This window comes from Anser anser (assembly GCF_964211835.1).
Source record: "Anser anser genome assembly, chromosome: 5".
NCBI lineage: Eukaryota > Metazoa > Chordata > Aves > Anseriformes > Anatidae > Anser > Anser anser.
In genome coordinates, this window is record NC_139725.1 from 63,868,515 (window position 1) to 63,893,630 (window position 25,116).

Genomic DNA, 25,116 nt, shown 5'->3' on the forward strand with positions numbered 1-25,116 from the left:
CGAAGGGCTGCTGACGAGAAACTGGAGCAGAAGCAAAATGTTCAGAGGGGGAAGGGGAGGGAGCGAAGGCTTTGGAGGGTAAATAAAACCAAGTGTGAAGGACTAGGGGAAGGAGGATAAGACAAAAACGAGCGATGGGAGAAGCCAGGAAAGGAGGAACACGGATCAGCAACAAAAACAAGCGGCTCAGCACCGTCCCGGCGGCGATCGTCGTGCCGGGAAGGGGCCCAGCTCTGCAGCCCAGGCTGTTACGGGGGAGGCAGAGGGGTCTGGGGGGGGTTTTGTGTGGCACCGAGGGGTACGAAAAGGAGCGGGGCTGCTGGCGGCGAGGAGACGGAGGGAGCGCAGCAACAATAGCAGAAGAGGCTCCGGCTGGTGACGTAATGCTTGGCGGCCCTCCAGGCCCCTGCTGCTGCCACTTTCTGGGCCCTTTGCAGGAGGGAAATCAATGAGAAATAAAGAAAAAAAGATAGCAACAACAAAAAAAAGCCTCGTAAAGGACCCGCGGCGCTGCCACCCCCACGGAGGGAGGCGATGGGGGGAGACCCCCGTGGGGAGCGGGGGACACCCTGTGTGTGTGTGCGCCTCAGGGGGCTGCCCCGAGCCCCCTCCCCACTTCACAGCTCAGGGCACGACCCCAAAATCCCCATTTCCCCCCAAATCCCCATTCCCCCCCAAAAAATCCCTATTTTCCCCACAGCTCACTCTGAGGGGGGGTTTTACAACCCCGGCGCGCTGCTGGGCGCCTCTCCCCCCCTCAAAGCCCCCCCCCAAACCCCCCTAAACCCCCCCCAAAACCCTCCCAAACCCCCCTCGGGACCTAAAAATAACGGGCGATTAAAAAATCACCTCAGCGAAGTAGAGCGTGAGGAGGCAGAGGCTGCAGAAGAGCAGGCAGCCGGGCAGGCAGTAGAGCAGCCAGTGGGCGAAGGGCTGCTGGAGGCGGAGGGCCCGGGGGGAGCCCTGCAGGCAGAAGGAGAAGAGCGTGGTCCTGAGGGCGGCCCAGAGGAGGCCGAGGAAGAGGCAGAGGGTGCGGTAGCTCAGCCGCCGCTGCCGGTAGTAGAGCAGCAGCCAGAGCTGCAGGTAGGCGAAGAGGAAGAGGGCGGCGCACAGCGCCGTGTGGACGGCCGTCAGCCCCAGCTCCACGCCGGACGGCACGGCCGGGGCCGGCCCCTCAGCGGGGGCCGCCGGGGGGTTCATAGGGAGCGGGGTGGGGGTGGGAGGCGGCACCGAGCCCGCGGTCGCCGCTCCTCAGCCCCGCACGGGCACCGCCGCCATGAGACGCCGGACAAGAGGCGCCCGCCCTCCCTCCCGCCCCGCCGCCAACCAAGCGCGGCCGGGGGACGAGCGGGTCCTGAGCGCCGGTATTTGAGGGGCTCGCCGCCGGCGGAGCGCGCTCCCCATTGGCTCCGCCGGGAGCCGCCCCCGCCCGCCGCGCCCAGAAGGAGCGGTGATTGGGCGGTGCGGCCCGTCACTCACGAATAGGCCCCGCCCTCCCCCCCCTCCGCGGAGGGGGTTCGGCTTCTTTAGGTTGCCGTCGCCGCCCGCCTCGCGGCTGCGCCCCGCCTCGTGGGGGGGAGGGGCTGAGGGGGTTCGCGGCTCTGATTGGTGCGTGCGGGGAGGGGGCGGGGCCGGGGAAGGGGCGGGGCGGGGCCCTTCGCAGCGGCGCGGAGGGTCCTGGCAGGGTGAGGGGGCCCCGTAGGGTCCTGGCAGGTTGAAGGGTCCCCATAGCAACGGGGCTGGGTCCTGGCGGGTTCAGGGGGTCCCCTAGGGTCCTGGCAGGTTGAGGGGACCCCTAAGGTCCTGGAAGGTTGAGGGGGTCCCCTAAGGTCCTGGCAGGTGGAGGGGCGCCCCAGCAGCAGGGCAGCTGGGTGCGCAGGTTGGGCGTCCACCATGGCGGGGGCTTGGGGACGTCGCTCGGAGTCCCCTCCATGTCCTCATCCCCTGCGCCGAGAGCCCTGAGGCTCCGATCCATCACCCGCAGCGCGGTGCTGGGGCACGGGAGCCCTGCCCGCGGGGGGACGAGGGACGGGGGAGCAGCACTGGCAGCAGCGCCTGCACGCTGGGCACCCAGGTAGGTGGCATCGCAGGTAGGTGACATCCCAGGTAGGTGACATCCCAGGTAGGTGACATCCCAGGTAGGTGACATCCCAGGTGGGTGACAGTGACACCCCTGAGCCAGCCCGGAGGCAGCTCAGTGGTTACATCCATCGGCGGTATCATCCATCGGCGGTATCGTCCGTCATCGCGGGGCCAGCTGCCTCGCAGGGGCTTTGGGAGGAAGGTCCTCGGGGACACACGGGGCAAGGATGGCACCGGGTCACGCCGCGGGCTGTTGGCCGTGCGCTGGCATGGAAGAGCTCTCTGCTCCCGCTGGGAGGCTGCAGCGTGTCCTGCCCGCGCCGCTGGGTGCTGGGCTGCCCGGCCAGGTGCCCTCCAGGGTGCTAGGAAGTGGGACCTGAAAGCAAAAATTAAACTCCGGGAAGCGGCTCAAGGTCCCTTTCCGGCAGGAAAAGGGGCACGGCCACAGCAGGGGGGGCAGCACGGGCACGTCACAGAAAGCCCAGCGAGACAAAGCACGCCGGACAACAGGCTGGGATTTTATTTAATGTAAACGTTTCCCACCCTGTTGACAACCCGTGAGAAGTCAAAAGGTTCCTTGTGCCAAAAGATGCAGCTCCTGTAGCTCACGATAGCCTCGCCTATGGGCACCCTCGCCCTCTTATTCCTGCCCCATATCTCATACGCTCACACCAGGGCCTCCCTCCTCCCCGGGACTCGTGCACGCCTGATGTGGGATCCAAAAACCCTGGCGTGCGGGTGGCAGAGCAGGGGAGAGGCAGCAGGGACACTGGGGGAAGTGTCAGTGTGCCGGAGAGGAGCCCCGTTATCTCACGACCTCGTGTGCCAGATGTGCCTCCAGTCACATGAGCTGCGCTGGCGCTGGTCCGCGCGGCGGAGGGATTACACAGCAGCCTGCAGCGTCCCGAAAATGCCGCTAGTGAAAAGCGGGTTTGTCTGCGCACAAAAAGCCTGCGAGCACTTTGCCTTGAAGCAGTGCTTGGGGACAAATACCGGATAAACAGCGCTGTGGTGAGGCTCTGCCTTCCCTCCGAGCACAGCTTCGGGCTCTCAGCATTGTCCCCACGGGGCAGCCTGGCTGGGACGCTTTTTGGTACGTCCAGTGTAGAAATAAACCCCTTTCTGTGGCTGAGGGCTCAACGCCACAGCAACATACGATCGAGGACACCGCTGTAATCAGAACTGGCCGGGGTGGGAACGTCGCCTGGCTTCCCCCTGTCACCGGTTATATGACTTGTGCCTCCTCCCCAAGCTGCTGGGGAGAAGGGGCAGGTGGAAACGGGCAGCAGGTATTTCCTTTCCGCGTTTACGGACGAGTGTGGCCCCTTTCCAAAGCGGCGAAGAACCAGCTCAGCGCTGTCACCACTCCAGGGCTGGGGAACGGCGGCTTTTTGACCTTACTCAAATCAGCAAGGGCAAAGAGCTTGCCTTCAGAAATTTTGAAGGGAGCTGGCTGATGAGCTCTTTGTTCCAGCAAAACCGTGTAGTGATAATTAACCTTAGACTTGTCAGCTGATTAGGAGAAGGCTGGTGCTGGCCACTTTTTTGAGGGAGGGCAGGGAAGAGAAGCCTGTAGTGAAAAATAATGTAAAGCAGTGGAAGATGCGATATTGCTGCACACCCATAGGATTCCATGAAACCAACGCATAACCTCACCGTGAAAAAAAGACAAAAAGACTGAAATATTGCTTATTGACATCAGCAGTATTTCGACAGTTGTCAGGCATTTCACTTGCAGTTGGCGTGGTCTTTTGATGAATTAAAAACTTGCAGGACAGCCCGGCTCCCACTCAGCAAAGTGGCCGTGGGCTGATGGTTTCCAGATGCACTTCTGTGGGATCCCAAGGGTGCTTTCTGTGTCTCTGATGAACCAATTTATCGCCTCCTCGGGAGAAAACAGGTTTGCAGACAGTGCACCTGTTGGGACGGTCTCCGTGTTTGGACAAGCTAGCTGCAGGCAAGCTTGCTGCTTTAGGAAAGGCCGGGCAGTCAAGTGTGTCTTGTGGGATTTCTGTGTGATCTGGGGAGCAGGAGGCTGAAACAAAGAGGTTTTCCTGGAGCCAGACTCGATGATCCCTGTGGATCCCTCCCGGCTCAGGATATTCTCTGATTCCGTGAGTTTTCTGGATCCCCTAAAGAAAACCTGTGTGCACAGTCCAAAGTGCAGGACGAGCCCCGGGGCTGGCTGGCCAATGTTACGCTCTCCCTTGCGTTTTTCAGCAGCGTGTGTATTTGTTCTGGGGTATCCAGCCACGCCAGGGAGAGTGCTGGAGGCCAGTTTTGCCTGCTCTAGCTAATGGGTTGAGTCAGCCCTGCGTGGATTTGGGGCTCTTGTGTGTCCCCTCTGCCGGCCGGGTTTGGAGGGCTTTGCGCTGGTTAGCTGCTGCTGGAAGGGCAGGACAGGCAGGCAAGCCTGGCTGCCAGAAACACAAACCTGCTGGGTGCAGAGTGAACGTCCTGCTTCAGCAAAAGGCCGGATCTGTAGCGATCGTCACAGGAAAGGCCGAGGTGGCTCCGTTATGCTTTAGGAGCATATTCCTAGGGAGTAAGAACTTGCTGGCTGGGGGCTCTGCAGCCTGGAAGATACTGGTACAATGAGATAAAATGAAGATGAAGCAGTAGTGTAATATATTCAGACCAAAAGTGTATTTATATATTTATATTTTTGGTTATTTTTTTTTTCACCTTGTCCGGTGCATCTTAAAAACCACCTCCTATCACCCTCCTTTGAAAGAAATAAGCTGCAGCTTAATAAATATTGTCAGTGAGGGGCTGTGTGAGACAAGGCAGCAGGAACTGTAGGTGGGATCCTGGCGGTGATGAGAGGACCCCAGCCCAAGTTTACGATTCAGGATTCCCAAGCTGAACCCAGGCAGCAGAAATAAGTTACGCCAACGTGAGATTTTGTGCTCTGTGTCTCTGGTATATGTGCTCACATTTTAGGTCGTCTGCAGTGGCCTTAACCACCTTACCTCGCGGTGTTAATCTTCCCCCGTTGGAAAAGGGGTGACGCAGGAGATGGCCTAAAAGCTGAATATTCTGGCAGAGGCCGAGTGAGGAAGGCTGGGTGACAGTGGTGACATTTAACACCCAGGTGGAGCCGTGGTCGTGTGGTGGGCACTCCTGTACCAGGCCCCTACACGGCCTTAGCACTGTCCCCAGAGGCACTGCGCGGTGCCACTCGAACGTGTGTGAGGTCCGACACCACTGAGCATGAAAAATGGGCCTGGGGAAGCCCTTGGAAGTCTCTTCCCTGCCCCAGGCTGCACCAGTGCTATCTAAAACGTCGTTTGGCCAAGCTTTTCTTCATGTTTTCCACAGGGGGGTTCTCCCCTTCCCCAGCAGAGCAGTTCCAGTGCTCCGCCATGAAGCTTGGGGTGCTTCGAGGACTGCTTGTCGTCCCCTGGTGCGGTTGGGTCCCTGTTACAGCTGGGTGTGCTCAGACTTGATTTTGGCTGCAATAAAGTGCTCACAGCTCCAGAGTTGTTGGGAAGCCCTTAAACATGGTTTCAGTACGTGTTGGTGGGAAGGCAGAGCAGGCCGGTGACTGCACCTCTGGGGTGAGGCCTGCCTTTATTAGGGGTTAAGAGATGTGCTTAAGGGCCTTACGTGTGATTTTTTGGGGCAAAATGGGAGATGGAAGGAGGAGGATGGGCTGGCAGTCAGGATATGAGCAAAGGGGATGGGATCGCTGCCAGATTTCCAGCTGGGCGAGTAGATGGTTTTGTAATACAGAGGCTGAAGGAACAGACAACAGACTGACAACAAATTCTCCTGCCTTGAACAGTGATTGGAGACGTGTTTGCAAAGGTTGCCAGCTTGGACATGTTTATGGGGCATGATTCACGAAGAAAATCCCAAATATCCAGGTGCTCCAAGTCTCCCTGGAATATGGGAGATAAGTCTCGCCTCCGGTTCTGTCTCTGTGCCTCCAGGCAGTGCTCCTGAAGCTCCTTTGTACACCTCTGAGACTTGCACATCGCTGTGGAGAGCCAGAGACTGGGGCTGGGAGGAACAGAGGGCTGGAGGGTGGAAAATTCAAGTTCAAGAAGGAGGAGAAGGAGACGGGTCAGCAGAGGTTGATGTGGCCCAGAAGGAAGCCCCTGGGCAGGAAGGAGTAACGAGGAGGTGAGAGGACACACATGGGGAAGGGAAGAGCACGTATTTGTGAGCGAACAGCCAGAAAAGTGTGGGATGTGTTTGTGCTGGGGTGGTGGGACAGCGAGGGGCTGTAGTGGGGCAGGTGGGACTGGCTCTGGGAGACGTGTGAGGGGAAGCACAGCAGCCACACGGAGACGTGGAGAGGGCAGAAGGCAGACGCTGGAAAAACTACACGATCCAGGAGGGAGATCAGGGCTGGGAAGGAGTTGGAGCTGTGCTTTAACCTGCTGGCATCCTCCTCTGGGTACGACGCTGGGAAGTATTTGCATCGCTGTGGGCTGCTCCTCTGGCCTTGCCTCCGTGGTTGGGAGCTCTCCCTTCTGACCTGGGCTGGTTCCCACGTGCCAGGGCTGAGTTGAGTTTTCCATCCCGCTGCAGCCAAGTCTGTCGTTCACTAAACATCCCCCCGTCTTCTCAATCTCGGTCCCCTCTGCAAGCCAGATGAACAGATGGGAGAGCCAAAGGACCAGAAAAGCCTGTCTCTTCCCAAAGTGGGAAAGGAGAGAACGGGAGACTTCCAGATGAAAAGGTTTCATTGCTTCCTCAGCGTTGTCTTTGTTCCTTTGTGCTGCTGAGGCCTCATCCAAACACCTCATGTACATGGCAGGGAGAGAAGGGAGCCTGCGAAGGCTGAACGTGCCTGGCTTTCCCTAGCTGCCAGCTCTTGGAGCAAGGCAGGGGGACTTTGCCTGTTTTGTTTTCGAGCCTTTGAGTTTGGGCTCATAACGGAGCAGCGATAACAAGCTGACAGCATCTGCCACGGTGCTGGGGGGAATGACAGTCCATGTACACAGGGGCATTTGTTAAGGAAAACAGCTGCAGCTCGTAATGCAAAGCAAACATGTTCTCGGTGGCTTGAATTCCAGCTTTGTCTCGTTGTTGACCAGGGATGTTGTTGACCAGCCCTGCTGCAGCGCTCTCAGCAGCAGAGATGGGTACCTGAAGGGCAGGCTGCAGAAGAACCTGGTTTCAAACAGGGGAGTTAAATGACAAAAAGATGTTTTCTCGTCTTTGTTTGACTCAAAAGGGGAAAAAAAAAAGGGGGTGGGAAGAAAAACAGCCCTAAATTGAAAGCACAGAGGGTACGTGCATTTGCAGATGCCACTCAGGGGAAAGGGAATGGCCTTTGCTGTCATTTTCATGGCTGTGTGAATCATCTACTGTTCGAGTAGCTAGTTCGTGATGTCCTCAAGGTGTTTGTGTAGCTGTCACATCTGTAAATTAGTCATGCTGCACCTACCTAAACAGAAAACACTCGTATATATGTGGGTTTTTTTGTTATTCCTCTGTTTTTTTGTTTGTTTTTGCAGTTGTGGCTCTCCCGTGCCTGTAACTGATAGTAACCATGCCAGCCCAGAAGGACAGATGGTTTCCTTCCTTCTCTTTCCTGCTCTTCTGCGCTTCCTTCATTCCCATGCTGGGAAGTACAAGTGTGCTACAGGAGTTGAGCCCCCAGGAGTATTTCAGTAGCTTGCAAGCTGGCAGGGCATCCCTGGCTTATTTCAGCCATAACGGTATGTATTCAACAGCATGCACTTACATCAGCTGGGTTTTCAGGAGAGGCTCTTGTTGGGGTGTGTGTGAAAGTGGAATAACGAAGAGACAATTCCTGAGTATTTTAAACCCAAAGCTGTTTTGAAGAGCTGGTCGAGCTCAGCTGGCAAATTGGGGTTTGCATAGCTCCTGAGTGCTCCTGGCAGACAGAGTGTCTTGGGGTGGCATCTGTCCTGGTTGTGTCCCTAGACACTCTGCTTCAAGCCTCTTCATTAATTTTCCAGATGCCCTGTAAGGAGCTACCCCCTGAAAGGTGCCGTGTTTCTTTTCCACAGGACCTCCCAGCGTAATTACAAGGAGATCCATCACCTTGGCTTCCTTGTTCTGCTCCTCCATGACCCCCGGGCATGGTTTCTCAGAGACCTGGATGTGGGCTGAGAAACCCAACGCAGCTCCCCCGTGAACACTGAGGGGCTGGGTGTGTTGGGAAGGAAGGTGGGGAGCTATCAACAAAAAAGCTATGGTGGCTTTAGTGAAGGGGGGGGACAGAAATCCAGCTGGATTCAGGGATCATCCGTACGATACAGCTACACTGATGCCCGCCCTCCCCCTTGTCACAGGTAGCTCAGGCAAACGCAGGCAGACGGTGACCCCCCAGCCTCAGGGCAGGGAATTACTCCCAGCAAGGCCAGCAGGGCCTGGCCTGGGGAGAAAAGGTGTCGTTCTGCTCTCCTGCTGCCTTGTCTGCAAAAGGAAGGGATTGAAACCAGCTTTTTTTTTTTTTTTCTGTTTTAGTTTCTCCTGGTGCCCAGCCCTTCTTGGAACAGATTGAGAACTCGGTCGAGGCTCTGCAGGACTATGGCATTTCAGTGGTGAAGGTAAATGAGAACAAGGAGTGGGGCAGGGTATTTCTGCAGAGCTGACTGCGGGGCGGACAGAGATTGTCCCTACCGACCTCGGTGATGGACAGCAGCGGGACCCCGCAGGAAAGTGGGTGCTGGCTGCGCAGGGCATCCCATTTTTTCCCTTGCCCTGGCTTGTGGGTAACTACACCACACTGCTATGAAACAAAAGCATCACACCTGCTTGTGGGTTGTATCACACCTTCTGCCTGTGGGATTGGGTAGATTCCTCTGTCCAGGGAAGACTTAATGTTGTCCACACTTCAAACAGAGCTTTGATTTGCATTCGTGGGTTTAGGAGACATATAACTTCTCATATTTTTCTTGAAAATTGGCCTTTTTCGTGGGAAACCTCATGTGCCAGGCTTGGCTGGCTGATCTAATCTGACTTCCCAAACAGCTGCATGTGGTTTGTGGTGTTGGTTGTTGATGTGTGCCCCTAAACATGGTACAAGGAAGGAGATGATCCCCACCGTGTTGCACAAAAGAGCATCAGCCTGCTGCTTCACTCAGGGCATGGAACTTGCCTGACTCCATCTTGCCTTATGCACTGGGAGGGAAGAGGCTCAGACTGTGAAGAATGTTGGAGGGGGTCAGGTCACTTCTTTTCAATACAGTGCAATAAATGCTAAATAGGACGTGTTATTTTATTTTTTTTTTGGCTGAATTTTTCTGCAGATTTAGGTGAGCGAATTACAAATCCATGCAAGTGCAATTAGATTTTATAAGAAGTGCTTATGTATGTGTGTGTGTGTGTGTGTTTCAATTCCTCCAGACGCAGACTGAGTTCAGTAAGCAAGCAGTGGTCTGTCACTTTGAATATGCTTGGCAGATCACAAGATCTTTTAATCCTGTCTGACCCAAATCGAGGCAGGCTGAGCTGGGGAACTGAAATACCAACTCCAGTCCTCAGCACTGCACTCTGTTCGTCTCACTGTGTGATTGTGCTTTCTCTCCCAGCAGTTTTGGAAAGGCTAGCACTTATATTCTGGAATGGGAGAATGCTGTGGTACCATATGTTTATAGACGTTTGTAGAGCTAAATGTCCACTAAATACTTTCAATGTCCAGGTTAACTGTCCCAAAGAGGACGTCTCAAGATACTGTGGAAAAGAAAATGCATTAAGAAAAGCCTACCTGTTCAGGTAAGGGGGGGCTTTCTGGGCACCCCGCTGTAATTGCTTTCAAGTACAAAGGTTTGGAGGAAATGCTGTCAGGGAGCAGAGATACCTGCATAGGAAGCATGGGGCCATGAGGACAGCAGTGGCATACAGAATTTATCAAAAAGTACTCCAAAAAGGTTCCACACATGCAAAGTAGGTGCCTTGTTCTCAGCGTGAAAACCCCTGTCCTGCCCCACGTTCCTTTTTATCAGCACAGAGCTGTTCTGCTACATGAAACCATCAAAGACATCCTCAGTCAGTGTTCTGACCCTCTGAGCTCCCACCACCAGTTCCTCAGGACTACAGTCAGTGCACTAAGTTCTGGATCTGCTCCTAGAAAGAAACACTCTTTGGTGCCCTTCTTATTGTTGTGGTTGGCTCACCTACCACAGATCGGAAGGTTTAACTCTTGGTCTCTGCATGGACTGTCAGTTGGAAGCTTTTCCACGTATCAGGTAGAGGGCATTTTCAAAACTAACGTGCTCTGTTCTCATTGATTATAGTACAGGACAGAGGAGGGGATCACTGCTGTCAGGGAGACCCTGCTAGTCCTAGGAACTCCCCAAGTTCAGTCCTGACATTTTCCTTCCAGCCATACCTGCCAGCAGACACCTGGAGATACTACGCGGTAGAAATGAATTTACTATGTGTGGCTAATCTTTCACGGTTTCTTTGGTGATATTTTTTCTTCTCTCCCCAGAGGGAACATGCTGATCAGAGAATTTCCTACTGATGCCTTGTTTGATGTGAACTCCATCGTTGCTAATGTTCTGTTGTAAGTACAGACCAGATCCATCTCTGTGAAATCATTTATTTTCCGTTTTCACTTGTCGATAGAAAGTTTTGCGTAAATATAAACTGCACATGTTCCAGAGGCTGTTTTCAGCCAAGCAGAAGGCTGCTTCTCTCTTTGGCATGGTTTGACCCTGTTAAATCTATGCCCTGGACGTGACTCACCAAGCACACATCTGGGCAGCTGTATTTGGCTGTGAATCTTGCATCTGCCAGCAAGAAGCTGGAGTTTTACCTTTGTTTTTTTTTTCCATCGTGATTATGTGGCTGCAAATTCTCTCTTAAAAGAAAGCAGTTGCTAATGAGTTTTCTGTCTTCTCAGTGCCCTGCTCTTTAATGAAGTTAAATACGTTGAAACACTGACGGATCTTCAGAACATAGAAAACGCACTGAAAGGGAGGTCGAACATGGTCTTCGTGTATGTACCAGCTACTGGAACAGCAGGTATTAACACTCAGCTTTTCTTTTTTGCTCCCTTCCAGAGCCTTTTTTTTACTAATGTGGAAGGGAGCTCATTTTATGACTCAGAATCCTGCAAATGGAGAATTGAAGAAATGTGAAAGGGCCACCCAAACATGAGCTCCCCACCTCTGTCTTGCCTTGTTGCCAAATGAATCATTTTGACCAAGACGGTTTTGCTGGGAGCACACAAGCTTTCAGAGATGGACTGGACAGAGAAAGCAAGCCAGTGGTTGCTGCCTTAATAAATAAACCCCTTGGCAGATCTGTACTACAGATATGTAGCAGAATGCATTCACTTGCCCCACCTTTGTGTTTACCGGAGATCAGCAGTTGGGTTCAGCCCCAGTGACTCAGTTACCTCCATAGCATGTCTTCAGCCAGTTGTGGAGTTTTACTGAGAGTTCCTGAAAGCTTCAGGCTTGATGCTTGTGGTTGGGAAGGATGAAGGGGGAGATCTGGACTGAGCTGCATCAGTGAATTAGTCACACTTTTCTCTTTCCAGAGCACAGAGCTGTGATGGAAGTGGCTTTTGTCTACGGGACTGTCCACCAGTTTGTTCTGACAACTGAGGCAACACTGTTGAAAGACACCGGGTATGTCCACACACACACACAAATGCACACACTCCAGGTATATCTGCTCCCTTGCACTGCTCTTTTGGTTTCTCAGGTTCCCAGGTAAAATCTATCGTTGGCATCCTTGCTAGCTTGCATGGGAGAAAAATCACTTTCACTAAAAGTGAACCTTGTAGCCTGCATTTAAAGCATCCAAATGTTGCCAGGCCTGTAATGCACTGGGCTCACTGCTGGCTTCATGCTGAGCTAGAGAACAGATGATTTCCAGTGAAAGATCACCTTGGGGTCCTCCAGGGTATTTAGGAATCTCCTTTCCAACCAGCTGGCAGTGTTGACCTTTCTCAGCCCCCTTGGATGTCAACAAGCTCAGGACCTGCATATGCATTTTGCATCTCAAGGTAAAAGACTCCACCCTAGGATGGTATTAGGTTGACAGCCAAGGTGGACAGTGAGATCTGTTTTGCTTTTTCCAAAACCACTGCTGCTTTTGTTCCTGGATTTGGACTAGCCATTGTTGACGAATTTTAAAGGGGATTGTTGGGATTTAAAAGGGGAAGAGCCCAATGTCTCCCTTCCCTAGCTGACTGACCGAATCTCAGCCATGGGTTCCCTGGAGCTTTGCAGAACAAATCCATCTGGCACTGTGGCTGAGGTCACACTAGAGTCACTGCAGGATGGGCAGAGAGGAAGGTGGGAATATTGGATAGCATGCTGCATCTTCAGATAACATGCTGTATCTTCAGCAGGGCGTTTATACAGCAATATGCTTGCTTCCACATCCTGTTTTTGCAGATCGTGACCAGGGATCGCGATTTGTGTCTGCCACTAGATGGCACGATTGTCATTTGGACAGGAGATGGCTTCATCCTGCGTAAAGCTGAGAGGGCACCAGCAGTCAGGCTTTGCGGTCTTAACACAACACCCTCTCTTTATGATTTTTCTCAGAGAAATCATAAAGCCCTTTACAAAAAAAGGTGATCCCTATGTTGGAGATGGTGTAATGGATGCACGGGAAAAAGAATGTGACCTCCAAAAGTTGACCCGCAGCCTAACACCAGTGATGGTATCAGAACCAGAAACCACTACTAGCCAAGGAACCATCCAGGGAACTTGATGTCACTTCTTCCTTTGTCATAGATAAAACCAATGCTGTTCAAAAGGTGAAATATTCCTTACATAGTACGTAAGATGTCATCGGTGAGGTAAAAGACATGAGTAAACCTGTATTTCAGCTGTCCTCCTCATGCCAGGGTCCCCACTGAACTGGCAAGGCTGGTCCCGATGAGAAAAGCGTGTTTGTGTCCTTTTTGAGCTAAGCCAACTGTTCTGTAGTTGAGGTCATTTGTACCTGGTGAGCCAGGGTCATTATTAGAAAGTGAGCATAATTGTGAAAGGTGCCTGGCCACAACTCTACCTGTTACTAGTAGAGCTCTCAAAGTCCCATGTGCCAGTCACACCCCGAATTGGGAGATCATCTGCCCTGTAAAGCATGGCAGCAAAAACCGGCAGTCTGTCAGGGTATTTTTAAACCCTTTGATGGATCTCTAGCTCAGCGTGAGTTTTGTTTTCTCTCTCCCAGCAGCGATGAGCCTGATGCATCATCTGCCCGGCTGTTGTTCTGCCACTGCCAGCAGGCCACGGACGTGGTGCAGCCCTGCAGGAAGACACCCCTGGAGCAGGACCTGACCGTGCTAAACATCCACAGACACCTCAAGCTCATGGGGGCTCCTCTTGTGGTACGATGGGGAAAGAGAAACGATGCACCGCGCTCGGGCTGCGCAGTGTGAGGGCAGCTGGGGCAGATGTGGGGATGAGGGAGGTGTGAGCAGAGGACAAGGCAGAGAATGAGAATCTGCCCCTTCCCTGTGAAGTTAGTGGCAAAGCGCCCAGGTTGGGTTCAAGCAAAGAACAGGTCTGAGACTGTGAGTAACACTCCATTAGACTGCTGAGCTTTCGTGGACCTCCTTTTCACGGGGCTCAGGGCCGATGTGTGGTCCTGTGGTTGTACATAAGCACAATGAGTGGGAATGTGCTTCATTCAAAATGTGGTGGAGGTGCCTCTTTGACTTTGCTGGGACTTATGGGCTCCCCACAGGGGGCTCAGCACCTCAGGGAGACAAGATTCACGCCCTGGTGGGGCACAGGAGACAGGAGGCTCCTTCTACCTTTTCCCACTGGGCAGAGGAGGCCTCCAGTTCCCACTGGTGACAGCTCTGCCCAGCAGAAATGATGGGCAGAGGAGCTGGGAAGTCCCTACGTCAGCCAGCCTCCTGGAGTAGGCCCGTGGAGGGAAGCACTTTGTTAGGCAGCTCTGTGCTGTCATGAAACAACATGTCAGAGACACGAAGGGAAAGGATGCCAGCTCTTGTGTGTGGCAGTCAAGGCTTCCAAATTGCCCCAGGGCACGGCTGTCAGATAAACAGAAATTAATGGAAATTTGACATCAGGAGTTGCCAGGTCACAAAGAACATGAATATTAAAGCCCAGATTTTCAACAGGGATGGTCATGAAAGGTCGGAACGGTTTAACCAGGGTTGCAGGGGTTCTGCTTCAGTGGATGTTTTAGAATCAGGGTGGAGGCTTTTTCTGGAAGATGTCCTTATTTCAGTGGCTGGGGAGAACACGATGGCTTGGGCTGTGCGGGAGATCAGCCTGCCAGGTTACCTATTGGCCTTAGAAACTGCAGGCTATGAACCATCTCCTGGGCTCCAAATTTCAATGAGGAAGTTGTTCCAAGCTTTTAATCTCACTTTCCAGCAATTTTTTGAAGTGATGGTGATCTGGTGGTTGGTTTTCCAGCTGTTTTCCTCAGAAAATGAGGCTTCTGTGCCTCCCTTTCCAATTACTTTTGAGCCTGTTGAGCAATTTCAAAAATGATTTCAATGAAGTTCCATTGAAATAGGCAGCTGGGTGGAAAAGAGCTGAAATATGTCAAATATGTGGAGATGTGCTGCAGTATAACCGTGTGTCTTTTCCAGACAGAGGTTGCTGAGGACCCAGAGAAGGTTTCCACTGTTCACTTACAGCTTGGGCTGCCACTTGTGTTCATCCTCAGCCAGAAAGAGACCTACGAGGCAGACAGGAGAACAGCAGAGTTTTTGGCCTGGCAGCTCTTGGGGAAAGCAGGAGTCGCCCTTTTGTCCAGGTATTTGCTTCCCTGTGTTTGGGGAATTCTCCTTGGTTTTTTTTTGTGGTGTTTCTGAGCTCGGTTACCCCACAGCAAGGACAATGGGATCACAGTCAGTGGGCTTACTCGGATTTGTGTGAGAAGCAATAAGACTATGTTACATGTGGTGAGAGGATTTGAGGTTTGAGGGTATGATTCTCCGGTATCAGTTAAGTTTGCTTTCAGACTCTAGCTGGAAATGTAGAAATACTTGAGTCTCTTGCTGATTTAGAAGTAGAAGAATAGTCAGACTGACAGAAATTTCAGAAAGAAAACTTGGGAAGCACAGACCAAGATCACAAAGAAGACCAACGACCACAGATCTGTTGAGGGCTTATTTGCCCATCTGCGCAGGTGATGTTTGATCTGGAGCCGGGAGAGTGGGCAGCCCATGACAAGTCAGGATCTCACATTCCTGAGTGGCTGCCCCCTCCTATAGTTTGTGTGTCAGCGGGTGATGCAGCAGCTGTGGGCTGGGACCTTGATGTGGCATGTCTGCTCTGTGCCCATGCTGCTGGCAGCAGCGCAAGTGGAAGGAGATGGAGGAAGGATGGGTGTGGGCTGCTTTCTTCCGGCTTTCTGCCATCGTGGTCTCTCCTTGCACAGAGGCACTTCTGGGCTGCATTCACTGTGAGCCAAAATCCACCGTCAGAGCAGCTGCACCGGGATGTGGCTACCAGTGTGTGAGCGCAGACATGAATCATAGAAAGGGAATTCAAAGCCCTTGTGAAATAAGCACAGATTGTGTCAGTCCCACCAGGTCACTTGGGACTGACAGCTCTTCACCGCTGATTTAATTCACGTGGGCTGGGCTCCCAGGTAAAGGTACTGCGGGGCCCCGAAGCACGGCTCTGTGAGGACGTGGTGCTGCTCAGAGAGGGGCGATTGCCAGCCGGGCAGGCTGAACAGAGCAGGTGACTTCGCACATCATCACACCATCTAACATTCACTTTGTATTTTGGAAGGGACCTCGTGGATTTGAATGTTCTGCTCCGGTCAAACGTCGCTCTCAAGACACCAGATGAGGTTCGATGTTGGATTTCTTTATTGTACAACTCTTATTTCACTATCTGGATGTGGTTCTCCTGAGAGGGTGTTAGGGTGTTGCTTGCCTCTGTTGTGATTTGACAACCCTCCCAAAAGCTCAAGGGAACATAGTCTTTCCATAGCTCTGTGCACGTATTTGGAACTGCCTGAGCTTGGTAGTGCAGAGCAATTGTGCCTGCCTACAGGAGATAAAAGGAAGTGTTTATTTTGGGCTCTAATTGTAGGGTGATATCTCCATTGCACAATAAAGCAATGCAAGGTTGTGAACTACCCAAGGTAGGAGTCCAAGTGTAAATTCCCAGAAGATTTGGACTTGTAAAGGCCCTTGGCCCAGTAGGAAAGGAGTTCAAAAGATGGAAGGGGAAATGAGCATGAAACTAAGAGCCAGAAAGCAAACAAGCAAAGGTCTGTGCCGAACTGATGTAACCAAATGCCTCTGGCAGTGATCTGGGAGAAGGGCAGAGCCTGAGATAAATGAGGCTGATCAAGATGAGCTAAACTCTGGAGGGGCCTGACCCAGCTTGTGAGGCAACAAATGCCAGGGAACACACATTGCCCCAAATTGCTTGAACTGTCACATTTGAGATTGGAAAGAAACAGGATCAGACCTGAATTTGAGTGTCCCCCGAGGGCTTCCCCCGGCCTGGTGAGAGATGTGCACGTTGTGTTTCTTCTCTTAGAGCCAACGGGAGGTGCCAGCAGTTTGTCATTTCTCTCAGTTCGTTATAAAATGCATTTTCTCTGAAGTGCCTCTTGCTGAGACAGTGCCAGAACTGGTTTTAAGCTGACAAGGTCTCATTTCTGAGAAATACACTTTGCTTTTTACTTTCCATTGGTTGGCAGTCCATTACACTTGGGAGCACTCTTCTTTGTTGAGCTACATGAGATAAAAGATCTTCTGTGCCATTTTCCCAGGCTGTGATGGGCTGCTCTGACCTAGCCTGACCTATCTAGGGGCTAGGAAGCAGAGTGGACCATGTACCTGTAGCTCAGCTCTCACATTCACTGTTCGGCCTCTGGGCTTTCTCTCACAGTAGAAGATCCATGTTAAGATGTTGGGAGGTGGAGCAGGTGTCCACTTTCACCATTCCAGCTACAGACGCAGAATCCCACATAGCCACAATTTTGGTTTCTGAAAACCAAACGTCAGTCTGGAGTGAAATAAGCTCATGTGCAGGTGAAACTGCACCAAAGAAACACGTCCCAGGATCTCCCCTGTTTGGCAGCTTTAGGAATCTGTTGACATACCCCAAAAATAATGGGCTAGGTGGGAGGGAATTTTAAATTCCCTCCCCACCAGAACTCCCCATCAGCCTTGAGTTTGGTTTGTAGCTAGAACAGACCCAGGGTGATGTTCTGCTCCTATTTTCCTTAGGGAGTGCCGATCAAATACCTGGTCTTGGAAGACACTGATGAAGTTATAACCCTGGTGGAAGATAAGAGCAAGGTCGAACAAATCCAGGAGGATGAGGATGAGGAAGATGAGGATGAAAAAGAGAATGACAATCAAGGTGTGTAACTAAACACTGAGAAGCTGATTGTCATCAGGTAGGACATGCAGTCAGCATCTCCTAGACATATGTTAAAGTGTTAAAGAATGCTCTTGCAAATCGAAGGCAAACTATCCCTTTGGAGGGTGCAAAGCGGACAGAGCCAGGCTCTTTTCAGTGATGCCCAGTACCAAGGCAAGAGATAACGGGCACAAACTGGAACACGTGAGGTTCCCTCTGAACATCAGGAAGCACTTCTGTACTGTGCGGGTGATGGAGCACTGGGAAACGTTGCCCGGAGAAGTTGTGGAGTCTCCTTCTTGGAGATCTTCAAAAGCCACTTGGACATGGTCATGGGCACCCTTCTCTGGGTGTTCCTGCTTGAGCAGTGAGGATGGACCCAGGGGTCCCTGCCAACCTCAACAACTCTGTGATTCTGTGGTTATCCCAGTCACACGATGGCTGTACAAAGTAGCTCTTTAATTCTCTGCAGATCCCTGGAGTTTCATGACAGACAGCTGTAATTTTTAGGGCAAACTCCATGGAAAAAAATCAGCAGCTGTTATAGTAACGGTTGCAGAGATGCTGCATGAGGGAGGGGCTCCTTCTGCTTGAATATGTCCAGCTTCAGGGGGGCAAGGTGCTTAAAGTGCACCCGACACTGTTTCCTCTTCAAGCATCAGAAGAAATGCCTCAGAATTATCTGTCCCTTTGGAAAGGTCTGAGACATGTTTTTGTAAGAGCTGTTCCAGACTTGCTTTCTCCAGGGAGAAAACACTGGCCCCTACAATGCTTTCTTGAAAACATTTGTTTTCTATACTAGATTGTTTTTGTTTAGCAGAATTATTAAAATGTTCTAATGGGGTTGCAGATGGGCGTGTAGTTCCCTGTGCCTTGTGTGTGCATACTTTTCTTCACGCACGGATGTTGGCCCCTTGCAGACGTTCAGGATGATCAGGTGGTGGAAGCGGTTTCCAGGGACAAGAAGCGAGAGCTGCCCTTGGAGCAGATCCTTACCCTGACGGAAGAGACCTTTCACTCTGCCATGCTGAAAGCTGCCCAGACGGTGGTGCTGTTTTATGCCAGCTGTGAGTATGAAATGTGGACTGGCAGTCGCTTTGCTAGCTTGCACACTTTCCATAGAGTGGTGATCCCATAGGCAAGTTTAAATCATAAATATATGCTGCATCCTGTCCCATGTACCCTCACCCACTGGTAGCAATCAGATTAAATTACTTCCTCTCATTGACTGATAATGTGTGAAGACAGAGTATCTCTCAGTATAAAATACATCAGTGGTTTTCCACTTTACTTTGACAGGGGCTGAATGCGGGACAAGAGGGGAAATGAGTGTGGTGGACTCATGGGATAGCCTAGGAAACCCAGTCACTGGCTGCTGCAGAAAAATAAAGTCCAGTTTTCTTTATTTCATTCAGTCTTTCAGAGCTTGAAGCACCTTAGGATGCCAAAAATCATAATGTAACATTGTCGGTCACCTATATGTAACTTGGGGCTTTGTCTCTTCTGTGTTTCAGGGGAGGCAGTGTCTCTGGCAGTGCTACAGTCTTACGCAGAGGTGGCTGATCACCTGAAAGGTAACGTGCCACAGGTCTAAGTGCTTGTACAGCTGATTTTCATCTTCCCTGGCGGTATGAACCAGAAGACTGGGAAGATACTGGTGGTATCTCAGTCCCTCACCCAGAATATACTCATTTTTAGTTCCCAAACTTTTAAGGAAGGCATATCCACATTAAGTTGTTTAGGAAGAGAATTTGTTTCTGAATTAGGGATTTTTGCAGTCCCTTTGTGCCTGTCCAAAGTCATGGGACTGGCAGTACAACCTTACACAGTCACCTTGTGCTTTTGGTGTAAATTTGTACACACCAGCTGCCCAAACTGCCTTTCAGCTGAGATCGTGTTGTTGATGGGCACGGTGATTGCACGATAAATGCCCAATATCATGAGGAGACAGGACAGAACATCAGAAGCAGTGGGTGACGCAGCATGGGCTTTGGAGGTGGAGGGACAAACAGCAGGCACCCTAGCCTGCATCCCAAAAACGGGATCCTGTTGGTGCCCCTCAGCACTGTGTCCTGTACAGAACAAGAAGACGCACTGCACGCTGCACAGCATGAGGCCTGAGAGCCAAATCAGTGTATGGGGGGCCACGTCAGGTCTCCTGCACTTGGAAGGCACCACATGGGCACTTGATCTGGAGCAGAGCAGTAACTGGGCCAGGCTTTGGTAGAAGGCATAACAGACAGGTGTGGGCAGGCCCAGATCCAGAGGGGGAGCAGGATGGTGTCAGAGAAAGAATTTAAAGCAATGATGCCTTCAGGGCCTGTAGACGGGCTTAATTACATGGGAAGTCTCACAGGCAGCCACAAATCCCATAAATAATACATGACAGCGAAGAATCAGTAACATTTAAAGACAACGCAATTCAGGTAGTCTGCTAATAAAGACAGGAGGGAATGGTGCTTCAGGAGTGTGGTATTTCCTGAGCAGCGTTAAGCGCCAGTTCAGCTTCATTCAGGGCTTCAGCACTATACCCCTCTATGGTCAATGGAGAGAGGTGGGTTCTTCTGCACTATCAGGCTTATATGGACTGAATCTCTCCTAAAGATGCCTGTTTCTCCCCCTGACTTACATGGTTATGCCGATGTAACTTCATCCCCAACTCATTTCAGCACAGTGAGGAAATCCAGTAGATTTAGATCGGAGCTGTTCTGGCATTCCTGGAGGTAGCTGGTGCCTTCTGTGTGTTTTCATTCTTCATCAAGGCTTATTTCTCGTTGTAGTGAAGGCGCTCCCCTGGGACTGAGCACCTTGTCCTGCAAACTGCAAGCAGGATTCAAGCTGAGTTCTCAGTAGAGGGAAAATGTATAGAGTGTGCAGAGGACCCAGGCGGTTTTCTGGGAAGCGGATGCACTGGGAGTTGCTTACAAGACACCATCCTGGGAACACTGAGGACAGTGCTGTGGTTTGGATGAAAACAGTTCTGCATTCATAGTTTTCCTGGCACCTTTGATCTGAACTGACATCCCGGGAATAAACAGGAAAGGTCAGGGAGGGTTATCATTTTTAGAGAGGTTGTGGTTATTGATTCTTTGGGGTTTCTTTTAGACTGTACAGCTGTTAGACCAGCTAAAGTAGCAAGCTGGGAGAGTCAGTGGATGAAACCCTGCCTCTTCCTGAGCCAGTGATCAAAACTTGGCTGACTGTGTGAGGCTAAGCTTTCACCATGTGTTTCTTTAATAATTTGATAACAATCTCAGTACGTGGACGCAGCCATAGGCAGATTCTCAACAGAGATTATGAACTGATTGAGGTCAGGGCCTTTCCTCTGCGATCACTGAGGTCCCACTGAAGAATCCCAGGCCAAATTTGAATCATGAAATGACTCCCGTCTGTTTTTCCTGCTGTAGCCTTGGAGAGGATGGAGAATGGCTACTTTTGTGGAGCTGGAGAGAAATGTAGTGAGTTTCCTGCAAGATACATCTTGATCTCTGCTGCTGGGGAAGACTTAATCACAGGCAGGTCTGTCAGGGGAGCTGTAAGACCTAGAAGGATGGAGGTCCCCAGGTTCTCTGTTATGGCCAGGACGAGGGTGTCTCAGGCCTGGTAATTAGGGTGGGCTAGAGTCAAGAGGTTCAAGACACCAAAGGTTATAGCAGATCAGGCTGAGAGCATGAGCCGTATCAATTGTGAATGTTCTAGTCCAGGGGGCATGGCTTAAACTGAGTTTCCAGATGAAAATCAGTGAATCTGTGAACTCCCAAGTAGGAGTTATTGTCAGGGGATCCAGAGCAAGGCTTGGCAGTAGGAACTGAGTGAAGCAGGGCTGGGCAAGTAGCTGGGAAAGTAAACCGGTGCAAGGGGCAGAAGTCTGGATCAGGAAGAAGAGCTTGAGCTATGCAAGACTTAAAACATGGATTATGTCTTTGGTGCAGTCTGTCAGCTCCCCCAAAAGTGCTGGTATTCCTGTGTCTGCTGTTTGAGGTGGAGCTAACTTCATAAGTGTCCAGAAGCCAAGATCTGCTGTCTGAGGCATGAGTCACACATGCTAAAAGCACGTTTGGAGATGCAATACAGGTCCCACTCGATGCCAACTTTCCGCGCAAAATGGCAGTGAGAATAGGCCATATGAGATATAGCACAAGAGAACGGAGGAGGCTGGAAACTGGGATAACCCCATGAATCACCCAGTAAGACGATCAGCAGCAGATCATCACCAGATGAAGTTTAAGTGGCCCCCCAGAGTGTTTTCCCTTTGTTAAGAGATCCAGTCTAACAGGAGATCAAGAGAATCGTCTTGGTCTTGCTGACCAGAGCACGTCTTCTGCTCTTGCAGCAAGAGCATGAGGTTCTCTCTGCCGTGGGGGCTAACTGCAGCTCTTGTTTTCTTATATAAGATGTGAATTTATGGAAGCGGCACCCCTAGGACAGGAAGAGAGGTTGTGAAGGTGAGACAGTGTTGTTGCATTTCTTAGGTGTGTCAGTGGACTGTTTTGAAAAGTCCAAGATGGGAGAAACCAATATGAAGGAAGAGCAATATAATGAAAAACTGAGCTGAAAAACAATTCTGTTTCCCTCTTCTGTGCTTGTGGAGTCTTCTTGACCAATGACTTTCAAAGACAAGGGTCTGAAGTTGTAGTTCAAAGGTATGGACATAACCTAACAACGTAAAAACGCAGAATCATGCAGCACGTATTCATAGAACCACAGAATATCCTGAGTTGGAAGGGACCCATGAGAATCATCACGTCCAACTCCTGGCTCCACACAGGACCACCCGAAAAGCAAACCGTATGTCTGAGAGCGGTGTCCAAATGCTTCTTGAACTCCGGCAGCTCGGTGCCCACTGCCCTGGGCAGCCTGTCCCAGTGCCCGACCACCTCTGGGTGCAGAACCTTTCCCTAACCCCCAGCCTGACCCTCCCCTGTCCCAGCTCCATGCCGTTCCCTCGGGTCCTGTCGCTGTCCCCAGAGAGCAGAGCTCAGCGCCTGCCCCTCCGCTCCCCTCGTGAGGGAGCTGCAGGCCGCCATGAGGCCTCCCCTCGGCCTGCTCTGCTCTGGGCTGAACAAACCAAGGGACCTCAGCTGCTCCTCATACATCTTGTCCTCCAGACCCTTCACCGTCTTTGTAGCCCTCCTTTGGACACTCTCTCTTCATGGAACCTGGATCTGAAGCAAGGATTTAGGAGTCCATTATGGAGCTAGGCCCCCAGGCTGGAAAAGTCTAACATGGAGGAAACATCAGTATATGAAATGAGGGAAGGAGTGAGTAGAAACCAGATCCCCTGTGGTACGGGGGGACGTGGAAGTCTCTGCAGTAGCTGGCAATAAAGAGGACTGGAGGAAAGTTGCCAGATTGTGTGTATTATCTATGAGCTACTTACAGAGAAATCGTAACACTCAGGCAACTTGTGGCTGGCTGCTGCCTGCTTGTCTCATAGCGTAGTATGGTGGAGAGTTTGGAAACGCTGTCTGTACCTTGACATAAGGGTTCAGTTAGACTTTCTGTGTTGTGGAGAGGATGGGAAGGCAATAAGGGCCTAGTTATCCTGACTCTGCTTCCATACCCAAAGCTGTGGGGTAGCCTGAGCGGATCCCTCTCGCCCTGGGTCTGCCAGAACACCATACAGCTTTGTTATCACACACATTGCATTTGTAACACAACAGCTGATGGTCTGTGAGATTCCCTCATATGCTTTCCTGCAGTGGTGCTGTCCCGGTGGTCATTTCCCATTCTGTGCTGGATTCCTCCTCTTGAAGTGCAGCACTTGACACATAACATTTCTTTTTCATCTCGTAACCTTTGGGCCAGCTCGCCATGTCAGCTGTTGGTAATGCCAGTCCTGCCCTCCAAAGGATTAGCTGCTTAAAGGATTCTTGATTTTTTTTGCATAACTTGCAGGGTTCCCTGTAGCCTTCAATGATTTGTCTTGTTCTGGTTTTAGAAGACCCCTAGGACAGAGTTTCTCTCTATTTCCAGTTTTAGTAGCACCTAAAATCACAGAACAGAAGGATCTTATATTTCTCTTTCAACTTTCTTCCCATCCAGCAGCTCAACAGTGACCACAAGTGACAACTTTTGCTGACTCAACTCCTGAAACTGCTTTGTGTTCAGTAATTAGTAACATGGCGCAGCTTGGCATGGTAGAGTGATCATCCTGTACAAAGTGTTCCTCGGGCCAACCAGGGCTTCCTTGGAGATCTTGGTCACTTTTGGTACATAATCCCCCAAGGTGGTATCCAAATACTTAAACTCACATTTTGTGGATATTTAGAGCAGCCTTGCAGCTCAGTTTTAACAAGACATCAAAGCCTTGTTTCCATGTCATTTGTTTCAGAGTTGGGCAAGACACAAGATTATGTGGTAACAGATGATGAGAACCAGCCCTACCGGATCAGAGGTGTGAAATAAATCCAGGGGCACGCTTTCAATATGAGATGTTATTACACAGCCTGGAGAATGACACAAACCATTTTTGCTCTCTTGGAGTGTTTTGACAACACTGGACTGTCTGAGTGGAATTGCAGACCCTTAGATTAGTGCCGCTACTTGCTTTTTCTGCACATACATTTGACACAAGGCAGAACAGCAGTGAACTCACGTGAAAGAGCTGCAAAGCAGAACCTAAAATAAAGGCTGTGTAAAATGGACCAGTGGGAGCTCAAGGACAGAGGGATATGGGATGGGAAAACATGCAAAGGTCACCTGTGCCTTTACCCTTGTCTTTGGGGTGCCTTGCCAATCCCTGGCAAATAAATGTCTGTGAGCCCGTGACTAAAACCCTTCCATAGCCATTCTGGCTAAGACTCAGTTATGCTTGTTTCTCAGAAGCTTATTTTAATACTTGGTCAAACCTCCCTGCCTGCGAATGGACCGCTGCTTGTCCTTTACCAGCTGGCAATAGAGAGCGATTTCACTGTCACCTCTGGAACAGATTTTGCATATTGTTGGATTTTATTGTTTCCTTCTTCTAGCAAGATTTTGACTGAAAGAAACACACCTTCTCCTCAGGGGACATCTTCCAAACTTCTCCCTTCCCCAGATTTTGTTTCACCTGCTTGCATCTTTCAAAAAACATTTTTCCCAACCTGCATAAAGGCTTGATGGGCTCTGCAAAGGTCTCATCAGGACAAAATAGAAGAACATCATTTTCCTCCCATGTCTTGCAAATGCTGTTGAGAGTTCATCCCAGAATGAGCTTTGGCCTTATCCACAGCACTGATGGTATCTGTGCATCCTGTTTCTCATTAAAGAATATTACTTTTATTTAGACTTCAGATCTCTTTCTGCCCCTCTGAGCTTGGGATCATCTGAAGGTTGGATGTCTGTGCTTTATTCTGTCAGGCTTTTAGTAAAAATAGTGATCAGAATCTAACCCAGAGAGGACAGAGAAGAAAGCTTGGCTGTTTTAATCTACTGTACTCTTGAGAAATCGTCATCATCTGCCCTTACCCTGGTTTCTGAAGGACAGAACACTTTGTGATAATCTGTGTGTACTTGCCTCAACGTTTCATCCCATCTTTCCCATGTAACTGTTGAATCTTGTTCAAACAAATTTACCGAAGGCATAAAGATCTCCGAGATACTGAATTCCTGCAATGGGCATGGACAATGTATGGCCTGAGGACTGTACACAACCCTGCTGTCGTTGGTCAAGCCCGCATTTAAATAAGAGACAGGTTAGGCAAGGCCGACAGCCAAGAGGTGGTGGCTAGTGAAGCCAGTGACAGTTCACCTGCCAGCCGGTCAGCACATGCTTAGCAGT

General features: G+C 50.9%; 2 protein-coding genes across 7 annotated transcripts in view; one reads left to right on the plus strand and one right to left on the minus strand.

The window, feature by feature from the left end:
• GPR137C (G protein-coupled receptor 137C) overlaps nt 1–1,332 on the minus strand; it is a 12,697-nt gene extending 11,365 nt beyond the window's left edge. Inside the window, exon 1 of the mRNA XM_083837653.1 lies at nt 850–1,332. Coding sequence (XP_083693779.1) covers nt 850–1,200 — 351 coding nt within the window. The 5' untranslated portion in view covers nt 1,201–1,332. The remainder of the gene's footprint in view (nt 1–849) is intronic.
• A 317-nt stretch (nt 1,333–1,649) lies between these two features.
• TXNDC16 (thioredoxin domain containing 16) overlaps nt 1,650–25,116 on the plus strand; it is a 45,138-nt gene continuing 21,671 nt past the window's right edge. For 2 of the 6 annotated variants that reach the window (XR_014584921.1, XM_083837825.1), the window contains exons 1-14: nt 1,650–2,074; nt 7,554–7,757; nt 8,533–8,615; nt 9,710–9,783; nt 10,502–10,576; nt 10,916–11,037; nt 11,558–11,648; nt 13,210–13,366; nt 14,609–14,775; nt 15,762–15,822; nt 17,219–17,354; nt 18,275–18,421; nt 18,869–18,928; nt 23,689–23,751. Coding sequence is in view for 5 of the 6 variants with exons in the window: in XM_083837825.1 (XP_083693951.1) it covers nt 7,589–7,757; nt 8,533–8,615; nt 9,710–9,783; nt 10,502–10,576; nt 10,916–11,037; nt 11,558–11,648; nt 13,210–13,366; nt 14,609–14,775; nt 15,762–15,822; nt 17,219–17,354; nt 18,275–18,421; nt 18,869–18,928; nt 23,689–23,751 (1,405 nt within the window). In the remaining variant the exon portion in view is untranslated. Of the gene's footprint in view, nt 2,075–2,115; nt 6,211–7,553; nt 7,758–8,532; nt 8,616–9,709; nt 9,784–10,501; nt 10,577–10,915; nt 11,038–11,557; nt 11,649–13,209; nt 13,367–14,608; nt 14,776–15,761; nt 15,823–17,218; nt 17,355–18,274; nt 18,422–18,868; nt 18,929–23,688; nt 23,752–25,116 lie in introns of those variants that run through there. The other 4 variants (XM_083837827.1, XM_083837826.1, XM_083837828.1 and 1 more) reach the window with 4 other exon arrangements.